Source organism: Ascaphus truei, chromosome 5 (genome assembly GCF_040206685.1).
Source record: "Ascaphus truei isolate aAscTru1 chromosome 5, aAscTru1.hap1, whole genome shotgun sequence".
NCBI lineage: Eukaryota > Metazoa > Chordata > Amphibia > Anura > Ascaphidae > Ascaphus > Ascaphus truei.
The window spans coordinates 104,142,097-104,159,088 of record NC_134487.1 but is presented as its reverse complement, the minus strand read 5'-3'; the positions used below and the strand labels follow the sequence as shown (position 1 = coordinate 104,159,088).

Genomic DNA, 16,992 nt, shown 5'->3' with positions numbered 1-16,992 from the left:
CAAATCCAACTGCAATGCAAAAAGCTTATTGTGTCTGATTTACAAACCCAGGGATTCTCGGAAATGTCCGTGTTTGTATGTTGGATGAGATGTGATGGAGTATCCGTAGAATGCTGATGAGGATGGCAGTCTGGGTGAGGAGCCAACGGGTGTTTGCACAAGTAGTAAAGCACAAGAAACGAAGAATTGGAAACGTACTGCAATGACATTTTTGTGGCTTAAGGAAAATATATGAAGCGTAGAACTTATCTAGCACAAATCTGCCCGTGTTTGAGTGTCTTGTGTAATTTGCATGGAAAATCATGCTGCAGTTAACAGAGAACCTGACCGAACCTGTGAGTTTTTAATGTGCTAGAAACACTTCGGGGTGAGCAAGGACACTGAAACATCTTCAGGATGTATGAATAATTAAACTGGTTGCCAAATACCAATGGTTTAAAGCTTCAACCTGTGGGTCGTGCAAAGTATTTGTATGCTGCTTTTGTGTCTGCGTAACCTAAAACGCCTGATTTGGAGTGCAAAATGAACAGAGAGCCACACATACAATAATCAATGTACAGCCCTGTGGTTTCATGTTATGTCTGTTACTGCTTTTCTGCCTGTCATCATTTCAACAATTTAAACCACCTTCTCTGTTAGAACATGATGTTTATGGAAATACATGATGATTTTTGTTGGTACTGGTATTTTTTCTCATGTGTTTCCTATAGAATTATAACCGTTATACAACAATTCAAAGGCATTTAGGCGGTACTTGTGATGAAATCTGCAGACTGAACATTGATCCTTTTTTATGCCTACACTAGCTGATATACCCGGCGTTGCCCGCGATTTAATTTTCCTGCTCCCCCTCTGTCTTCACTTCTCTCCCCCGTGCACAGCTCCATTTCCCCCCCCCCCCCCATCACTCCCCCCCTGCATCTCGCATCACTCTGCCCCCCCCCCGCATCTCACATCACTCTCCCCCTCTGCATCTCACATCACTCTCCCCCCCTGCATCTCACATCACTCTCCCCTCCCCTGCATCTCACATCACTCTCCCCTCCCCTGCATCTCACATCACTCTCCCCTCCCCTGCATCTCACATCACTCTCCCCTCCCCTGCATCTCACATCACTCTCCCCTCCCCTGCATCTCACATCACTCTCCCCCCCTGCATCTCGCATCACTCTCCCCCCCTGCATCTCGCATCACTCTCCCCCCCTGCATCTCGCATCACTCTCCCCCCCACCTGCATCTCACATCACTCCCCTCCCCATGCATCTCACATCACCCCCCCCCTCTGCATCTGACATCACTCTCCCCCCTCTGCATCTCACATCACTCTCCCCCCCCTGCATCTCACATCACTCTCCCCTCCCCTGCATCTCACATCAGTCTCCCCCCCCCCTGCATCTCACATCACTCTCCCCTCCCCTGCATCTCACATCACTCTTCTCCCCTGCATCTCACATCACTCTTCCCCCCTGCATCTCGCATCACTCTCCCCCCCTGCATCTCGCATCACTCTCCCCCCCTGCATCTCGCATCACTCTCCCCCCCCCTGCATCTCGCATCACTCTCCCCCCCACCTGCATCTCACATCACTCTCCCCTCCCCATGCATCTCACATCACTCTCCCCCCTGCATCTCACATCACTCCCCCCCCCCTCTGCATCTCACATCACTCTCCCCCCTCTGCATCTCACATCACTCTCCCCCCTCTGCATCTCACATCACTCTCCCCCCTCTGCATCTCACATCACTCCCCCCCCCTGCATCTCACATCACTCTCCCCCCCTGCATCTCACATCACTCTCCCCCCTGCATCTCACATCACTCTCCCCCCCTGCATCTCACGTCACTCTCTCCCCCCCCCGCATCTCACGTCACTCTCCCCCCCCCCCCGCATCTCGCATCACTCTCCCTCCCTGCATCTCAAACACTCCCCTCCCTTAGTAGCCACGCCCCCTGCTCCTGCTCTAACATTGTTGCTGTACAGCCGAGTGGAAATTAGAATGTCCATAATTTGGGAGGTGAGTCACATTGGAAGCTCAAAATAGTTGCGTTGACCTACAAATCCGCAGCAGAATGTACAGTGAAAGTTTCGTGGTGCTACGTGGTGCCGTTTGTGAGATTTCGATGCTTCTGACATACAAACAAACAAACAGATGGAATCCAACTTAGAATTATAGTATAGATTTCTAAAATCATTAGACTTTTGTTGATCAGCAGAACTTTAGCCTATATACTGACACAAATCGGACAAAAAAAGTATTATTTAAAGTATTATTTTGCAATAATGTTTTTTTTTTTTTTTAAAGCTTTCAATATCACTAAAGCTAACGAAATGTTTTGGTGTGTTTACACAATCTTTACCTAATTCTCTCTCTTTTGTGATTAGACCGTTTGTAAACTGGTGTGCATGCAGGGATATTGTTCTTGTAGATCTAGAGTCTTTCACTTTGGATGTTTTTGCTTATTTAGTTATAGCAGCATAATTGGTTTACACGGAAAAAAATGATCCACAGCACTCACCAAATTGTCAGTGAAAAAGTAATACATTTATTCCATCCGATATAAAACATGTAAAAATGGGTGACATTTTGGGTCCTTTTGTCAAGATCCTACCAAAATGAAACATACACTTCCTTCTTATAGTATAGGTAACAGGCAACTTTTGGCACAAAAAATTGCGTAACTTCTGGTCTGCAGTGGTCCAACATGAAGCATTACAAAATATCTTGGTACATTTCTCACTTTACAAAATGGCTGATCCCAACTACGGTGGCCCAAAAGGCACCCAACTTCTTAGCACTATCAACATCCTCGGACACCCAATGGCATCCAAAGCAACAGTCGCTGGCTGGACCTCGTCCGTCCAGAACATAACACAGACAGGATGCTATGTATCAGGCTCATCATCACACAGTGGACATCGGAGTTCGTAGCAACGCACCCAGCGACTGAAACCAGTTACTTCACCGTCTGCTCCAGAGGCATAATTAGTTTAGCGTTGCAATCCCACCGGTAGCCACCCAAAGAATCTTTTGTAAACAATTTAACAATCGCATTATCTTCCTTTAAAATAATGTAAACGTGCTAACAGCTCTGCAGTCTATATCTGCTCGCCTCCAAGGCAGATGTCTGAAATTGTTTCCCAAGAGCTGCTCCCCTCTGCACAGAAATGGCATGCTAAGGGTTAACATCTGGGATTGCGTGCTGTGTTGTGTCACCCCCGCCTCGTGCAGTTGTAATGCTCTGGACTAGAGGGCTTGCATAGCACAGCTGAATTAGTTTAGAACCTCTTTAGCCGACACCTGCATCGCCCCAAAGGCGGTGGCCAGAGGACTGTTGCTGTTTGCGGCTGTTTATGCACTGCACCTGCCAACACCCAGAGCTGGAAACAATTCAACTTCATGTTAAGTAATTACTTCAGCCCCCTCTCGGCTTCGGACAGTTGTTACTCTGCTCTCCCTTATTTAACTCGGCTCTATCACTTGTACTTTTGCCTGTATCCCTAGCTCCCACCCTTTCTCCCCTAAGCCTTCCTTCATACGTTTCCTATTGACATCTTCCTCATTTTTCAGCCAACTCCATCTGTTCTCATATCAGCCACTCCCCCTCCTACTCTCTCATCCTCTCCTTATTAATTCTACTCGGTGGTGACAGGTCCCCAAATCCCGGCCCTATCTTTTCATGTCCCACACCCTACCTCAAAGCCTCCCTTTCTCCAAGCACTGCCAATCACTCCAGCGTCATCCCCATCTCACCTCTCCGTTGCCCTTCCTTTTCATGTGCCCTTTGGAATCCACAATGTGTCTGCAATAAACTCGCAACAATCCATAACATTCATTTCCAACCCTCTCAACAGCATAGCCTTTGCAGACACCTGGCTCACCCCCATGGGCTGCGGCCATAGAGCGCACAACGGCGCTAACAAAATACAGTACCTCCATCAGGCCGGCCATAGTGTGCGCGAGGAAGTGTGACCGTGCGGCAGAATTTTGAAGAGACAAATTATTTTGTTTTTTCGGGTCACGTGAGGGTTTCAGCCAATGAGGGCGAACCAGCCTGGAGACGTCACGGCCATGCCTCCCCATCAAAGTCCATGGATCGTTTTGGGACAGTTGCGTGCGACTCCTTGCGCTCTGTCGTACGCCTTCACTATGATCGCAGCCTTAGACACCGGCTCCCCTCCTGCTCTCCTTTTATGGTGCTCTTTTCCTTAGCTACACCCCCAGACTTGAGTGCAGACAGGGCGCCGTAGTAGGTATCCTACTTACCCCACGCTGCACTTTTCACATCACCCCTTTTCCGCCCTCTCTTTCTCGTCCTTTGAAGTTCACGCTGTGCGTCTCTCTTCTCGCCACTTCCTCTGTGTTGCTGTCGTCTTTTTCCTCTTCCCCACGGACCAACCTCTGTTTCTTGATAAATTTGCTTCCTGGCTTTCTCACTTCCTCTCTTTTGACACACCTACTACTGTTATCCTTGGCGACTTTAACATACCTTTTGACCATTCCAATGCTCATTCAGCCTTCCAATTCCCTTAACTTCCTCCTACAGTCTCTTCCAATGGACCAAGTCTCCTACTCGCTGCAATGGCCACTCCCTTGACCTGTTTTTCTCCTGCTTCAGCTCAGTCTAGAACTCCTCTAACATTCCATTCCCTCTCTCTGATCAACACCTCCTAACTTTTAGCCTCACTCTACCATCTGCACCTTTCCCAACACCTACTTCCACACGCACATGCACAAACCTACATGCTCTAGACCCCTTCCAATTTTCAACCTCTTGACTATCTCTTCTCTCTCCCAGCTGTCACATTTCCTGCCCAGACTTGGCAGCCTCTCTATATAATTGTACACTTTAATCAGCCTTAGATAACACCGCTTCTGCCAACACACGTCGCCCCTGACAGCTTAACTCACAACCATGGAACACAAGCTCAACCCGCTACCTCCAAAAGTGCTCACTCAATGCTGAACATTACTGGGGAAAATCCTGCTCTAAAGCAGATTTTCTCCACTATAAATTCCTACTCTCCTCCTATAACACTGCCCTCTCCTTTGCCAAGCAAACCTACTTTCTTCTCTCCTGCTAACTCTGTCTTCTAATACTCAACACCTTTTTCCATCTTTAACTCCCTTCTCTGCACATTCGCCCCTTCCACTTTCACATCCCAAGACCTTGCCACCTACTTCACAGATGAATGAGATGATATCCCGTGGAGGAAAGTGCAAACAGTTCACTGCTTGTCGAGGCAGAAAAAAGACGGTGGCTGGATCAAGTATTCGGGTAAAAAAAATGATATACTCTTTATTGGGCCATCAGAAAACACACACTCACAGGAACTGTGAGAGGAACCTCTAACACGTTTCGGGCATTCACCTGCCCTATGTCCAACATGTCCAAAACAGAACTAATGTTCCCCCTTCTATTGTCACCCATTCTCCCAAACTCTCCTTCATTGTCAATAATACCACAATCTCATCAATACTCAAAACCCGCTGCCTAGATGTTATCTTTGACTCTGCCCTCTCCTTTATTCTTCACATTCAAGCCCTCACAAAGTCCTGGCACCTCCAACTCTGACATATTGCGGGGGATACGCCCTTTTCTCACTCTATCCATCCAAAATGCTGCCACCAGACTCGTCTACCTCACTCGGCGCTCCACTACGCAAATCCCTACATTTGATTCCCATATCCTCAGAATAAAATGTAAAACCCTAGTTCTGACTTGCAAAGCCCTCAACGATGCTGCCCTCCCCCCCATACATCTCAGCCCAAGTCCTTCATCCACAAATATATGCCTAAATGCGCATTCCGTTCTGCCCACATCTGCCTCTCCTTCACCTTATAACTTCTCCCGTACTGCCCCTCTCTTGGAATTCCCTACCACGCACCATCAGAGACTGTGCCCCAGCTTTCTAACATTTAAAAACTCCCTGAAAACTCACTATTTTAACGAAGCTTATCTATACTCCTAACAACAGCCAACCATATTGTGCTAGCAATTCCATGCTATTGAACACCCCCTAACATCCATACCCCCCAAGCCTCTTAATGGGACCAACTGTGCGTCTGGACCATAACCCATCACAAGGTAAACTCCTTGACACATTAAGCAGCTTTCCCTTTATTCCCCCTAGATTGTAAACTCTCACGAGCAGGACCATCATTACCATCTGCCTCTGTTTGTGTCTGTCCTTATTTGTATGTCTGAATGTCAAACCAACCGAATATAAGCTCAAGGAAATCACATGAAAATATAGTATATTTTATTCAGTTGATATTTGTAGCAGGGAATGATAAATGGAACAAAGCACACATCCACTTCTAATATAGGTTAAGAGCAGGAGAGAAGAGGACACATGCAGAGGGCAAGACAATTGACAAACCCAGGTTAACTCAAGAGGTAGGGATTTCACTCCATGGGATGACTGGGACTGAGGTTCTCACCCGGTGCCTCCGGGATGCCCCCTGTGGAACCGTATTGCTCACTATAGATCACCGTCTCTCCCCTGCTGATTAGACGCTCGATGATCCGGCGCTTATGGATGATTCCGTGACCCGCATATGTGTCACTCCAATCACAGTATGGCAAACAAAAAAATATTGAGATCGGTAGGACTGCTGCCCCTTCAAAAATCGAAACTCGCCAGAATGGAAAAAGTAAAAAAAAAAAAAAGGTTTATTGATTACATGCTAAAATATAAAACAAAAAAAATACACTAACAGGACAAAAATCTCCTCCCACGTGTTCCGCACCAGGTCTGGTACTGTCTCAAGGAAAAGAGCCAGACCCGGTGCGAACCGCGTGGGAGGAGATTTTTGTCCTTTTGGTGTTTTGTTTTGTTTGTTTTATATTTTAGCATGTAATCAATAAACCTTTTTTTCATTTTTCCCATTCTGGTGAGTTCCGGTTTTTGAAGCAGTCCTACCGATCTCAATATTTTTTCGTTTGCCTTATTTGTATGTCATTCCGTTTATGCAATTGATGTCACTCTACCGCGCTGCGGAATATGTTGGCGCTTTACTGTCACAGGAGACCAGGGATTTACACCTTTTATACCGGGATGATAACTTTGAGCAAAACGAGTTGATGAAATAAATTGTCATTTATTCACTTAAACAGGCAAAAACACTGTCAGACGCAAATTACATGAGACACACACTTACTGGGGATCTGGGGCAAAGAACTAGCCTTTCCTAGTTGAAATAAGCAAAGAACCAAAGCTTTTAGTTGACCGGGACTCAGCCCGAAATGTCCTGGAACTCAAAACGGCTTGAAGTTCCTGAAGCCACCGTTCTCTTTCTTCTGGAGATGCTGAAATCACTTGACCGGGAGTTGGTCCCAAACGTCCTGGAACTGTTTTCGTCTTGCAATCCTAGCCACGACCGCTACGTTCAATTCTCAAAACTTGGCCCCGAAAAGTGGGACTTTCTGAAGCTGGCTCGCTGCTATTCCTCCGAGAGCATCTTTTAGTCGTTTTGAATTTCCTGCTGATGTTCTGGCGCTTAGAATCTGCTCTCCGGATTGGCTGAGGGTTTCTTAAAGTATTTCAGAGTTCATTCATGAAATCATAAAGGAAAAGAATGAAGGCGGTACTTGAAATAATATAATGTATAGGGTGGGAGCTATAATTTAATTAACTTTCTGCTGCTTAGATGTATGAAAGGGGATTCTCAGATCCCCCAAAAAACAATAAGTTGAAAAAAGAAGGTATACACCGGAGCGCATGAATATGTATTATTTATGGAAAACCTGCGTTCCCCAGAAGCAGATAGTACAAAGATTCCAAGAATGTGAAAATTGTGCAGATACAAAATATAAAATGTATTAATAAAATACATACAACCAATACATTCTTTGGTGGACCTAAACCTAGTTCAAGCTTGAACTCAACAAAGAAAACAATACCAATATAAAAATCCAAGCACTAACTTGAGTTTTCAAACACACTCTATTGCTGCTGTTACAGTAAGGGGAAGCATGATATAAGGCAGGGGTGAGCAAACTTTTTATGCCGAGCCCCCCTTTTTATCCATGAAATTTCTCGGGCCCCCCTGCCTGATGTAATCAAAATCCCATGAAAAAAAACCCTTTATTAAACGGTATACAATGTAAATACAAATATGTCTAAGGCCGAGCATATAGTGCCCGCGACGTCACCCGTCGCCGCTAGCGAAAGTTGTATTTCGCTTTGCGGCGGCGGCGTGGGCGACCAGGCCATTGATTGGTTCAGGGCTGTCATATGAGGCGACAGCCCCTTAAAAATCAAATATTGCCAGCTTCAAAAAATCGCGTCGCCACGTCACGCTTACTATAAGCACACGCGGCGGCGCCAATGCATTTGTTTTCGGGCGACGTTGCGTCGCCGGCACTATAAGCGCAGCCTAAATACTTACATACTTCAACAGCTCGCTCTTGCAAAATTAGGCTGCGTCCACGCTGCCGCTGAGAGCGGTGACATCACCAACTCTCCAAGCATGAGCACAGGGTGTCCTGCATCATTTAGCAAGCACGAGCGGGGAAGTGTTTACACTTTTTTTTATTATTTCTGTACATTCATAGTATGATTGATATAGTGGCAGCCTACCCTCACACTTGAAGAGGATCGCAGCGAAGCAGGTTGCCAGCGGAGGAGAGCAGGACCACAGCGCTATTGTAGGCAGACACCGGAGGGAGGGGCGTTTGACATCACAGCGCTGAGGCGTGCTCCTCCGCGTACCTCCGAATCACGTGGCCCCACCTGCACTATTCTATTTGGCCGCCCGCGCGCGCACATCTTTTTCGCCTGCACAACCAGGTTTTTTTTCTGCACGCGCCCCGCCTAAATAATCTTGCGCCTGGGGCGTCCCCCCCTCAGTTTGTGCAACGCTGCATTCAATCACAACACCCACAACCAACACACACACTCAATCACAACACACACACACACAACACACACTCAAATCACAACCAACACAGCACACACTCAATCACTACACACACACAGTCACAACCAACACTCACATAATCACCACCAACACACACAACACTCAACCACAACACACACACACAGACAACCAACAGGCACAGCACACACACACACACACACACACACACACAACAGTCCATATATATACACACAAACACACACACACATACATACATATACACACACATACATACATATACACACACACATACATATACACACACACACATACACAACACCCACTCAAATCACAACCAACACAGCACACACTCAATTCTACATATACACACACATTTCTACATATACACACACATTTCTACATATACACACACACACACACACACACATATACACATATACATACAAAACACACACACACATATACACACATACATATACACACACATTTCTACATATACACACATTTCTACACACACACACACACACACACACACACACACACACACACACACACACACACACACACACACACACACACACACACACACACACACACACACACACACACACACACACACACCTGGTGGGTAGGGGGAGAGAGTAACTAAACCTGCTCAGGTCCCCCCATGTGCTGCTGAAAACGGGCGGGTAAAAGACAGGAGGAGGAGAAGGGCTTGTCTGTGTGCAGGGAAGGCCCCGCAGCAAGGCCCCGCCCCCTCTGCAAGACACAGCAGAGAACTGGAAGCAGCCTCTGCACGGAGCTTCTGGCCGCCCGCCCCCAGGTTTCTCCACACGCAGCCTGCGCCCCCCCTACATAATCTTGCGCCCCCCCCGAGGGGGCGCGCCCCCCAGTTTGCGCACCGCTGATATAAGGAATAAATCGTTCCCAGTGTGATTATTACTGTTTGAGACAAACTTAACTTGGATAATAGCAATAACTAAAAACATACAGTAATGGATGTGAATGCGATCTATGAATCCTAATTCGTATACATATAACAAATTCCAAAAGAAATTTAGAGTCTCTTTAAATTCTGTTTGGAAGATATCCCTTCTTCCTTGATTAGGGGGGATATAAATGTTTGCTTATGTTACTTCTCACTGGAGATAAACTGCACTTGATAAGCAGATGTAGAACGCCAATATTCTCAGGGCTGATTGATTAGTCCAATGTGTGGTAAATGTGGCATAGCTTATGCACTGGTTATATTGGTGATGTTTGTTTATACAGAGTTCCTCAGTTGGTGTTTGATTAGGTGAGTGTACCAGCAAAGAGTTAAGTGTGTTCTTACCCCTGGGATTCGGCTTTGCGGACCTCTCACATCAACGGTCCCCGCATCTAACCAGTAATTACACTTTAGCTTCTGTACACTCACTTTTTTCTCAACTGCTGGTGCTTGCGTTCTCCTCCGGTCTTAATGGCTGTCCCTTTAATGGACACAGCTTTTTCTCCTGCTGTCGTCCAGTTTAGGTGCTATAATAGCCCTACGTGTTTCACCATTCAAAATTGGCTTCGTCAGCGGTTTCCGGGTTCTGGGTGACCTGGGCATTAACTGGGCATCCCCCCTCTACCTAGGGACCCCTTTACCATTCCAGGGACACCTCACATCCATATGCCCCATTTACCTTTCTGGTCTGTGCTGAAGCAGAGAATCCTAGCGGTGAGTCGCGCAAGCGTTTTCAAGGGGAAAAGTTGCCAGAGCAATGTGCCTATATGTATCCAGGATTCCGACCTGATTCCCGGGTACATTTTTGGGGTATCCAGCAACTCTGGACCCCGATTAGCTTTGCAGATTCTGACAACACTTTCTCCGTAAAACCCCCCTTGAAACTCCTAGCCTAGCCATCTCTGCTTGCTGGCACTCCTGGAAAGTAAAAACACAAATTCTTTATTGTCGCATAATTATTTACAATGCTTACACAATCACTGGGCTCAAGAGCTGACACTCCCGAACCCCAATACAAGGATCAGAGGTAACCAAACAGGCTTAACCTTTATTATTGAGCCTGGTTACCCCCTTGCCTTATTTGTATGTCATTCAGGTTATGCAATTGATGTCACTCTGTACCGCACTGCGGAACATGTTGGCGCTTTACAAATAAACAATAATAGGCATTTTAATTATTTTTGTTTCTTCGGAAACTAATTTCAAATTGCATGTATCAGGAGCCTCCGAATGAGGGCGTGTTTATCAATCAAGTGTTTAATTTCTCTTTAGCCTATCCTGTACGGGGGAGGGGGCCGGGGCTCTGGCTGTGCAAACTCCTGTTGAACACACTGTGACATAAGATAAAAGGGAACAGCCAGAATAAACCAATCCCCCTCCCAGGTCTGTGCTCCCTATGGGGCCCAGATCCACAAGAAGGTGCATGGCACCCTCAGCTCCCATTCATATGCTTGGGAGTGAAGGCGTGCTGAAGCACTGTTTTGTGGCTCTGGTCCTTTGTTTCCAAACCAAACTTTTAAAAAAAGATAAGTAGCCCCTTAAACAGTGTCACTGCCATTAGTACACATTGAATGTAAGGCTGCGTTTATAGTGCCGGCGACAGCGACGTCGCGGCAAAACCAATGTATTGCCGCCATCGCATGTGCTTATATTAGAAGTGACGCGACGGCTTGGTCGCGATCGCTGAAAGTCAATTTGATTTTTCTAGCAACCGCAGCGTGACGTCGCTGTCGCCGGCACTATAAGCGCAGCCTTAGCGGTAATAGGAAAGAACTATGTTTACCAGATAGCAATTGAATTGAACAGACCAAAAGGAATTAGAAACGGACTCATTTTCACACAAAGCAAATAAGTGAAAATATTACTTGTGACGTTAGGGGAAGCTTAAACCTGCCATTACCCCTACCTGTCAATGATGTGATGTAGTTCTTTTATGTATGTACAGTTTATTGTACCAGTCCGATATATATATTCCTCTTAAAGTATGTAATACAGTAATGAACAGCTCGATTCAAGAGTGGAGACCTGTAGGGGTTAACTCTCTCTTGCAAAAGGAGCTGTAATCACATCCGAGTTGGGTATTGTAGGCCTGGGCACTGTGATGGGATTAGGCCATTGAAGAGGAATGGGGGAGAGCTCGACCACCTGCCGAGTGGGCTTGCTCTGCAAAAAAGCTCTAAGCCCTGAGGCTGGATCTGTATGGTTTGTCTGTGGAAGGTGATTTGTATCAGGATTGTCCTGGCCCACCTTCAACCCCAGTAATCTCATCAACCGGGTCTAGGGCCCTGTGCAGACACAAGGAGTATTGTTCCTACCTAGCATCTGGCATCTCCCTGATTTGGGACGAGTATAAATACGCCTTCTCCCCAGTCTCGAGAGTCATTCTGGACTGGATAATCTTGGTGAAGGCTTTGTGCTGACAGGGGACTGGCAGAGCCCCTGCTAAGGAAGATCTGACAGGGAGTCGGCAGAAGGGAACTGAGGAGACCCGGTGCAGGGGTCTGGTGCATCCAGTGTGGCTGCAGTCTGTGTTGTAGCGTTGGCCAGAGCTGTTTGGAGTGAAGCAATGGCGGGGAATTTAAAACTGCTAGCCAGCGGAGCGCAAGGCACTGCTGCCCATACTACAGGGGACACGCGGCGCAAGTTGAGAACGCGTATCGGAGTAAGCTTCCGGACGCAGGTCCCCACACTTAGGACATTAGGTTGTTCCCCCAGTTACCCCAGTTGGGTGAGTTTGTGTGTGTGTTTTATGCACTGGAAGTTTGTGGAAACTTTTTGCAATGTGTTCACTTTGTTCAACTCTGCCGTTCTGTCTAGTGTACTGATCCCTGGTGTAATTGTTCTGGTCTCCCGTTACATTACTTTAGGTGGAATACATTTTTCTATGGAAGTGATTACATTAATAAGTAGTTTAAAAGCAACAATCCACCCTAACCCCCCTTTTTATGGGTTGTTAACTGGGGAGTCCTCCAAAGCTGAACAGTACTATTTCCAGCTCCGGGGACCCCGATATACTGGTGCAGTTACAAGTATTACTTCCTGGTTTTTAAATGGCCTGGGAGTAGGCAAGATTTTATTTCCTGTGGAGGGAGATTTCGACCCAGTGACTTCACTGATAAGTACAGTACTGTGTCTTGACAACCAGGGTGGTCCCCAGAGCTAAAAATAGTGTGGTTCAGCTCTGTTTACCAAACCTTTTTCCCTCGCTATGTGGGACTGCCACTTCAGGAGACCCTGCGCAGTACCACAGTAGTTTGTTTTAGCTTTTTGATTACTAAAGCCAGAGATGGCACACGGATGTAAACAAATCAAGCCGTTATGTAGGGCCCCATTTCTTCGAGTCCTTCTTTCCCTTCAGCATCTGGTTTATTGCTGCTTTTGTCCATTTTTAGCATATACAAATATCACTTGTGAGCACATTCACATGTCTCAGACAGGTCTGCAACCCAGCTTCTCTTAGCATACAGTGCTTCCACTGCAGCAAGGGATTGTGGGAAATCACAGGCAAATGAGCACACAGAGTCACCTTTTGGTTCAAATCCATTTTATCATGCGACCCTGTAAGCTTATACATGCGTATTACACAGATTTTCAGCACAGTCTGGGTTAAAGAAATGCATTGCTAGTAAACCTGCTCGCAGACAGTTGTTTTGACCTTTTAGGTCTCATCAGTGGTTATACTGGTTTTGCAATGTGGAGCTGGATCAGGTTTCAACCACACAATAAGTTATGGTGGGTAAAAAAGTGACACAACCCCTCCACCGCACAGTGTACAGCAGATACAAATACCCCTTGTGAGCACATTCACATGTCTCAGACAGGTCTGCCACCCAGCTTTTCGCCATTAGCACTTAGGCGACGATTATACCAGATGCCGCTGAGTGGCATCTTGTGCAAGGACAGGAGAAAAGCAGAGGAGACAGGGAGACGTGGCCATGAGCAGTTCGCCCTCATTGACTGAATCGCTCACGTGACGCGGCGATTGCCTGAAGAAAACAATTTTGAAAGTCTCTTCATGCGGCTGACGCTTTTTCAGCCGCACAGCGTCGCACCACGGTCATTTTTGGTATAATCACGGCCTTAGGCTGCGGTCCCAGTCATGACTGTGACACGCGCGCCTGGCGGGGGGGGGGGCGGCGTGTGCACAGCGCTAACCGCGATCTGCGGTCTCCAGGAGAGAGGGAAGCTTGCGACGGGAGGGGGCGTGGTCGGGGATTTGCCTCCGTCGCAAGGTTTAAACTCAATTTCATTGAGTTGTAAAAACCTTGCAGTACGGCGCGGCTGCACCTTCAGCGTGAAGGTGACTACTGGGCCCAGCCCCATTGAGGGGCGGTGCTTACACGCACGCCGCGCGCTGTGGCAGTTACTGGGACCGCAGCCTTATCATACAATGCTACAACTGCAGCAAGGGATTCTGGGATCCATTTTTTTTCCGTTTCTTTGGAGGCGACAGTGTGATTCCCAGAATTTTACGTCGTGTTCTGGCTCAATGCGGAGAGACAGAAGAGGCTTTAAATGCACTTTTAAAAATTTTGTACAAGTTAACTGGGGAAAGAGTGTCAGGGCAAATACATTTTGAGTGGTGGTTTCTTGCAATTGTTGAATGAAGTTCCATTGCAATCTAGGTGGTGATCTGTCAATCAATTGATATTCTGTTCTCCAAGTAAAGCACATACATTAGGACAGTAACAATTTCCAAAATCCCATAGATTTAGTCTGCACACTAGGGCTAGTCAAAGAAGTGACAATCTTGGCAATATCAATCTCTTGGTAGAATCTTGCAAGATAAAAATAAAGTCACATTATTTTTCTTTAAAGATGTTTAAAAAAAAAAAAAGTAGTACTGTATATGTTTTAAAGATGAAAGGTTAATGTTCAGTGGTAGAGTTCTAGGTTAAGACAAGATGGCCTAAAATACTTACTGATGCTTGCTGTAGATTTTAACCAGTGTTGTTTCTTTGTTTTTGTTTTTTTCCAGCAAGGCATTTACTCAAGAACAGCTGACATTTGGAAACGTTGGAGCCCGTTTTTTTCGGAAAAGAAAAAAGATGAAAATGTTCACTTATTGGTAAGTTCTCATCCTCCGTATTTATAATAAATAACATGTTTATTTTGTTAAAAAATACAAATGTAATTACTGCAGCATACCGTTCAAATAAAGTCTTTCATGCGGTTGTAAGGTGCTGGGCGGTGTAGGGTTAATGCCTCCAGGCGCCTGTGTGTACTAGATAGAGAAGAGAAACCCCTCATCTAGCTCCCATTCTCCATGCTTGTAGCTCTTAGCTCAGTTGTAGAGTAGCGGTGTTGTGCTAATAACTCTATTAAGTTATCCGCCACCCCAAACCCACCGGGTTTGTAATGATAACATGCTTTCAAGTTTCAGGCTGGGACATAATGAAGTCTCTGATCTCTCCTCTTCTCTGCTCTGCAGTTCATATAAGGAAATGCGTCATGGTTTGGGGGTTAATTTGGACCAAAATATTAAAGCTTCTTAATTTTTACAGCGTGTTCAGACCTATAAATGTCAACATTCAAAGAAGCCATGGACCAAGCAGCACTCGGACTGTAACACTCCTGGAGTTAATTAGGGAAGGTCTTCAACCTGGGCATAGAAGGCGACTGTCAAACTGCTGGCTGGGGTTGGAGGGGTGAAGCTTTGGTTTTGCTGAATGCAGATTACTGTGGCTGCTGTTGCTACATCAGTACATTCCTGATTGCTGCTTTGCCTTAGAGAGCTTTCTGGCCCTGGATAATACTGGTTTCATATCTGTAAGCAAACATGAATTGCATTTTTGGCTCCTGTGTAAGCCTCCTGCTTGAAGCCCACCTACGCTTCTGACCAGTGTGTGTGTCTGTGTGTGTCTCTCTCTCTGTGTGTCTCTGTCTGTGTGTGTCTCTGTCTGTGTGTGTCTGTGTGTGTCTGTGTGTGTCTGTGTGTGTCTGTGTGTGTCTGTGTGTGTCTGTGTGTGTCTGTGTGCGCGCGCTTTTTTTTGTGTGTATGATGGGAATTCAAAAGCATTCACAAAGGTTTTTACGGTTTTCATGTGCGGTATGTATTTAGCATGTTGTCATTTCAACCTCTCCTTAACTCTGGAGGCATAGGATTTTGTTACGGTAAAGACAATTTTTACTGGTGTTTTAATAATAATTAGTAGCAGATGGGGGGAAAATCTGAGCATTAACCCATTTATATCACACTCTGAAGAAGACCGCTGAATGTTTCTATTAGCACTTTGCTTGCATATTTCCTCCTAAACCTGGTCCAATATCCCCTTTTCCATCACTACTGTACCACCATCTATCCTGTTGCTGAAGTGACATTTGACTCCTCCAATTCCTTTTCCATTCACGTTCTGGCTAAAATGTGTCCCTTATTCCTCCATCACATTACTAAGGGCCACCATTTCCTCTGTCAATCTACTTCTAAAACTATAATGCATGTGCTTATCCTCTCCCATCAGGATTATTGTAACTTTCTGCAAACAGGACTCCCTACCTCACAGCTTTCTCCTTTGCAATCTATCAAATTCTGCAGCTAGAATCATTTCACTTTATCCCAGAACAGTTCTGCTAGTTTCTTCATTTCTTCCTCTTCTGGCGTTCCATCAAGTTTCGAAACTCTTGCCTTCTCTTTCTTACCTTCAAGGCTCCTTCCTACATTTCCGCTTTGAGTTCTAATTTTGTCCTTGATGGTCTCCTGCGTTGTGCTCATAATTGTCTCCTCTCCACCCCTTCCACTCATACTGCTCTCTCGCGCCATAAACATTTCTCCGTCACTGCCCCTTACCTACGGAACTCCCTCACACTCGGTATACTCCAAACACCTTCTCTCCCCAACTTTAAGTCCAACCTAAACACATGCCTTTAAATGAAGCATTTAAATAGCCTGGACTCATCGCCCCTCACCCACAGTCGCACTTACCAACCATCGTGGTTAAGGACTGCCATCTACTGCACTTATCCCCCCCACTTACTGTCTCTACAAGTCTCCTTAAATACCACTTAGATTGTAAGATCTCCTGGGGATTTTCCTTTCCATTGTCCAGTTTTGTTTGTTGCACTTATTGTACTATAATTCCCTATATTGTAGTGTCTCTTAAAAAAAATTAATTAACAAAG

At 46.0% G+C, this 16,992-nt stretch overlaps 1 protein-coding gene across 4 annotated transcripts in view; it reads left to right on the top strand.

Moving 5' to 3' along the window:
- VEZT (vezatin, adherens junctions transmembrane protein) overlaps positions 1-16,992 on the top strand; it is a 72,728-nt gene that overhangs the window by 22,272 nt on the left and 33,464 nt on the right. For all 4 annotated transcript variants that reach the window (XM_075600398.1, XM_075600397.1, XM_075600400.1 and 1 more), the window contains exon 3: positions 14,852-14,941. In XM_075600398.1, the coding sequence (XP_075456513.1) occupies positions 14,852-14,941 (90 nt within the window). The remainder of the gene's footprint in view (positions 1-14,851; positions 14,942-16,992) is intronic.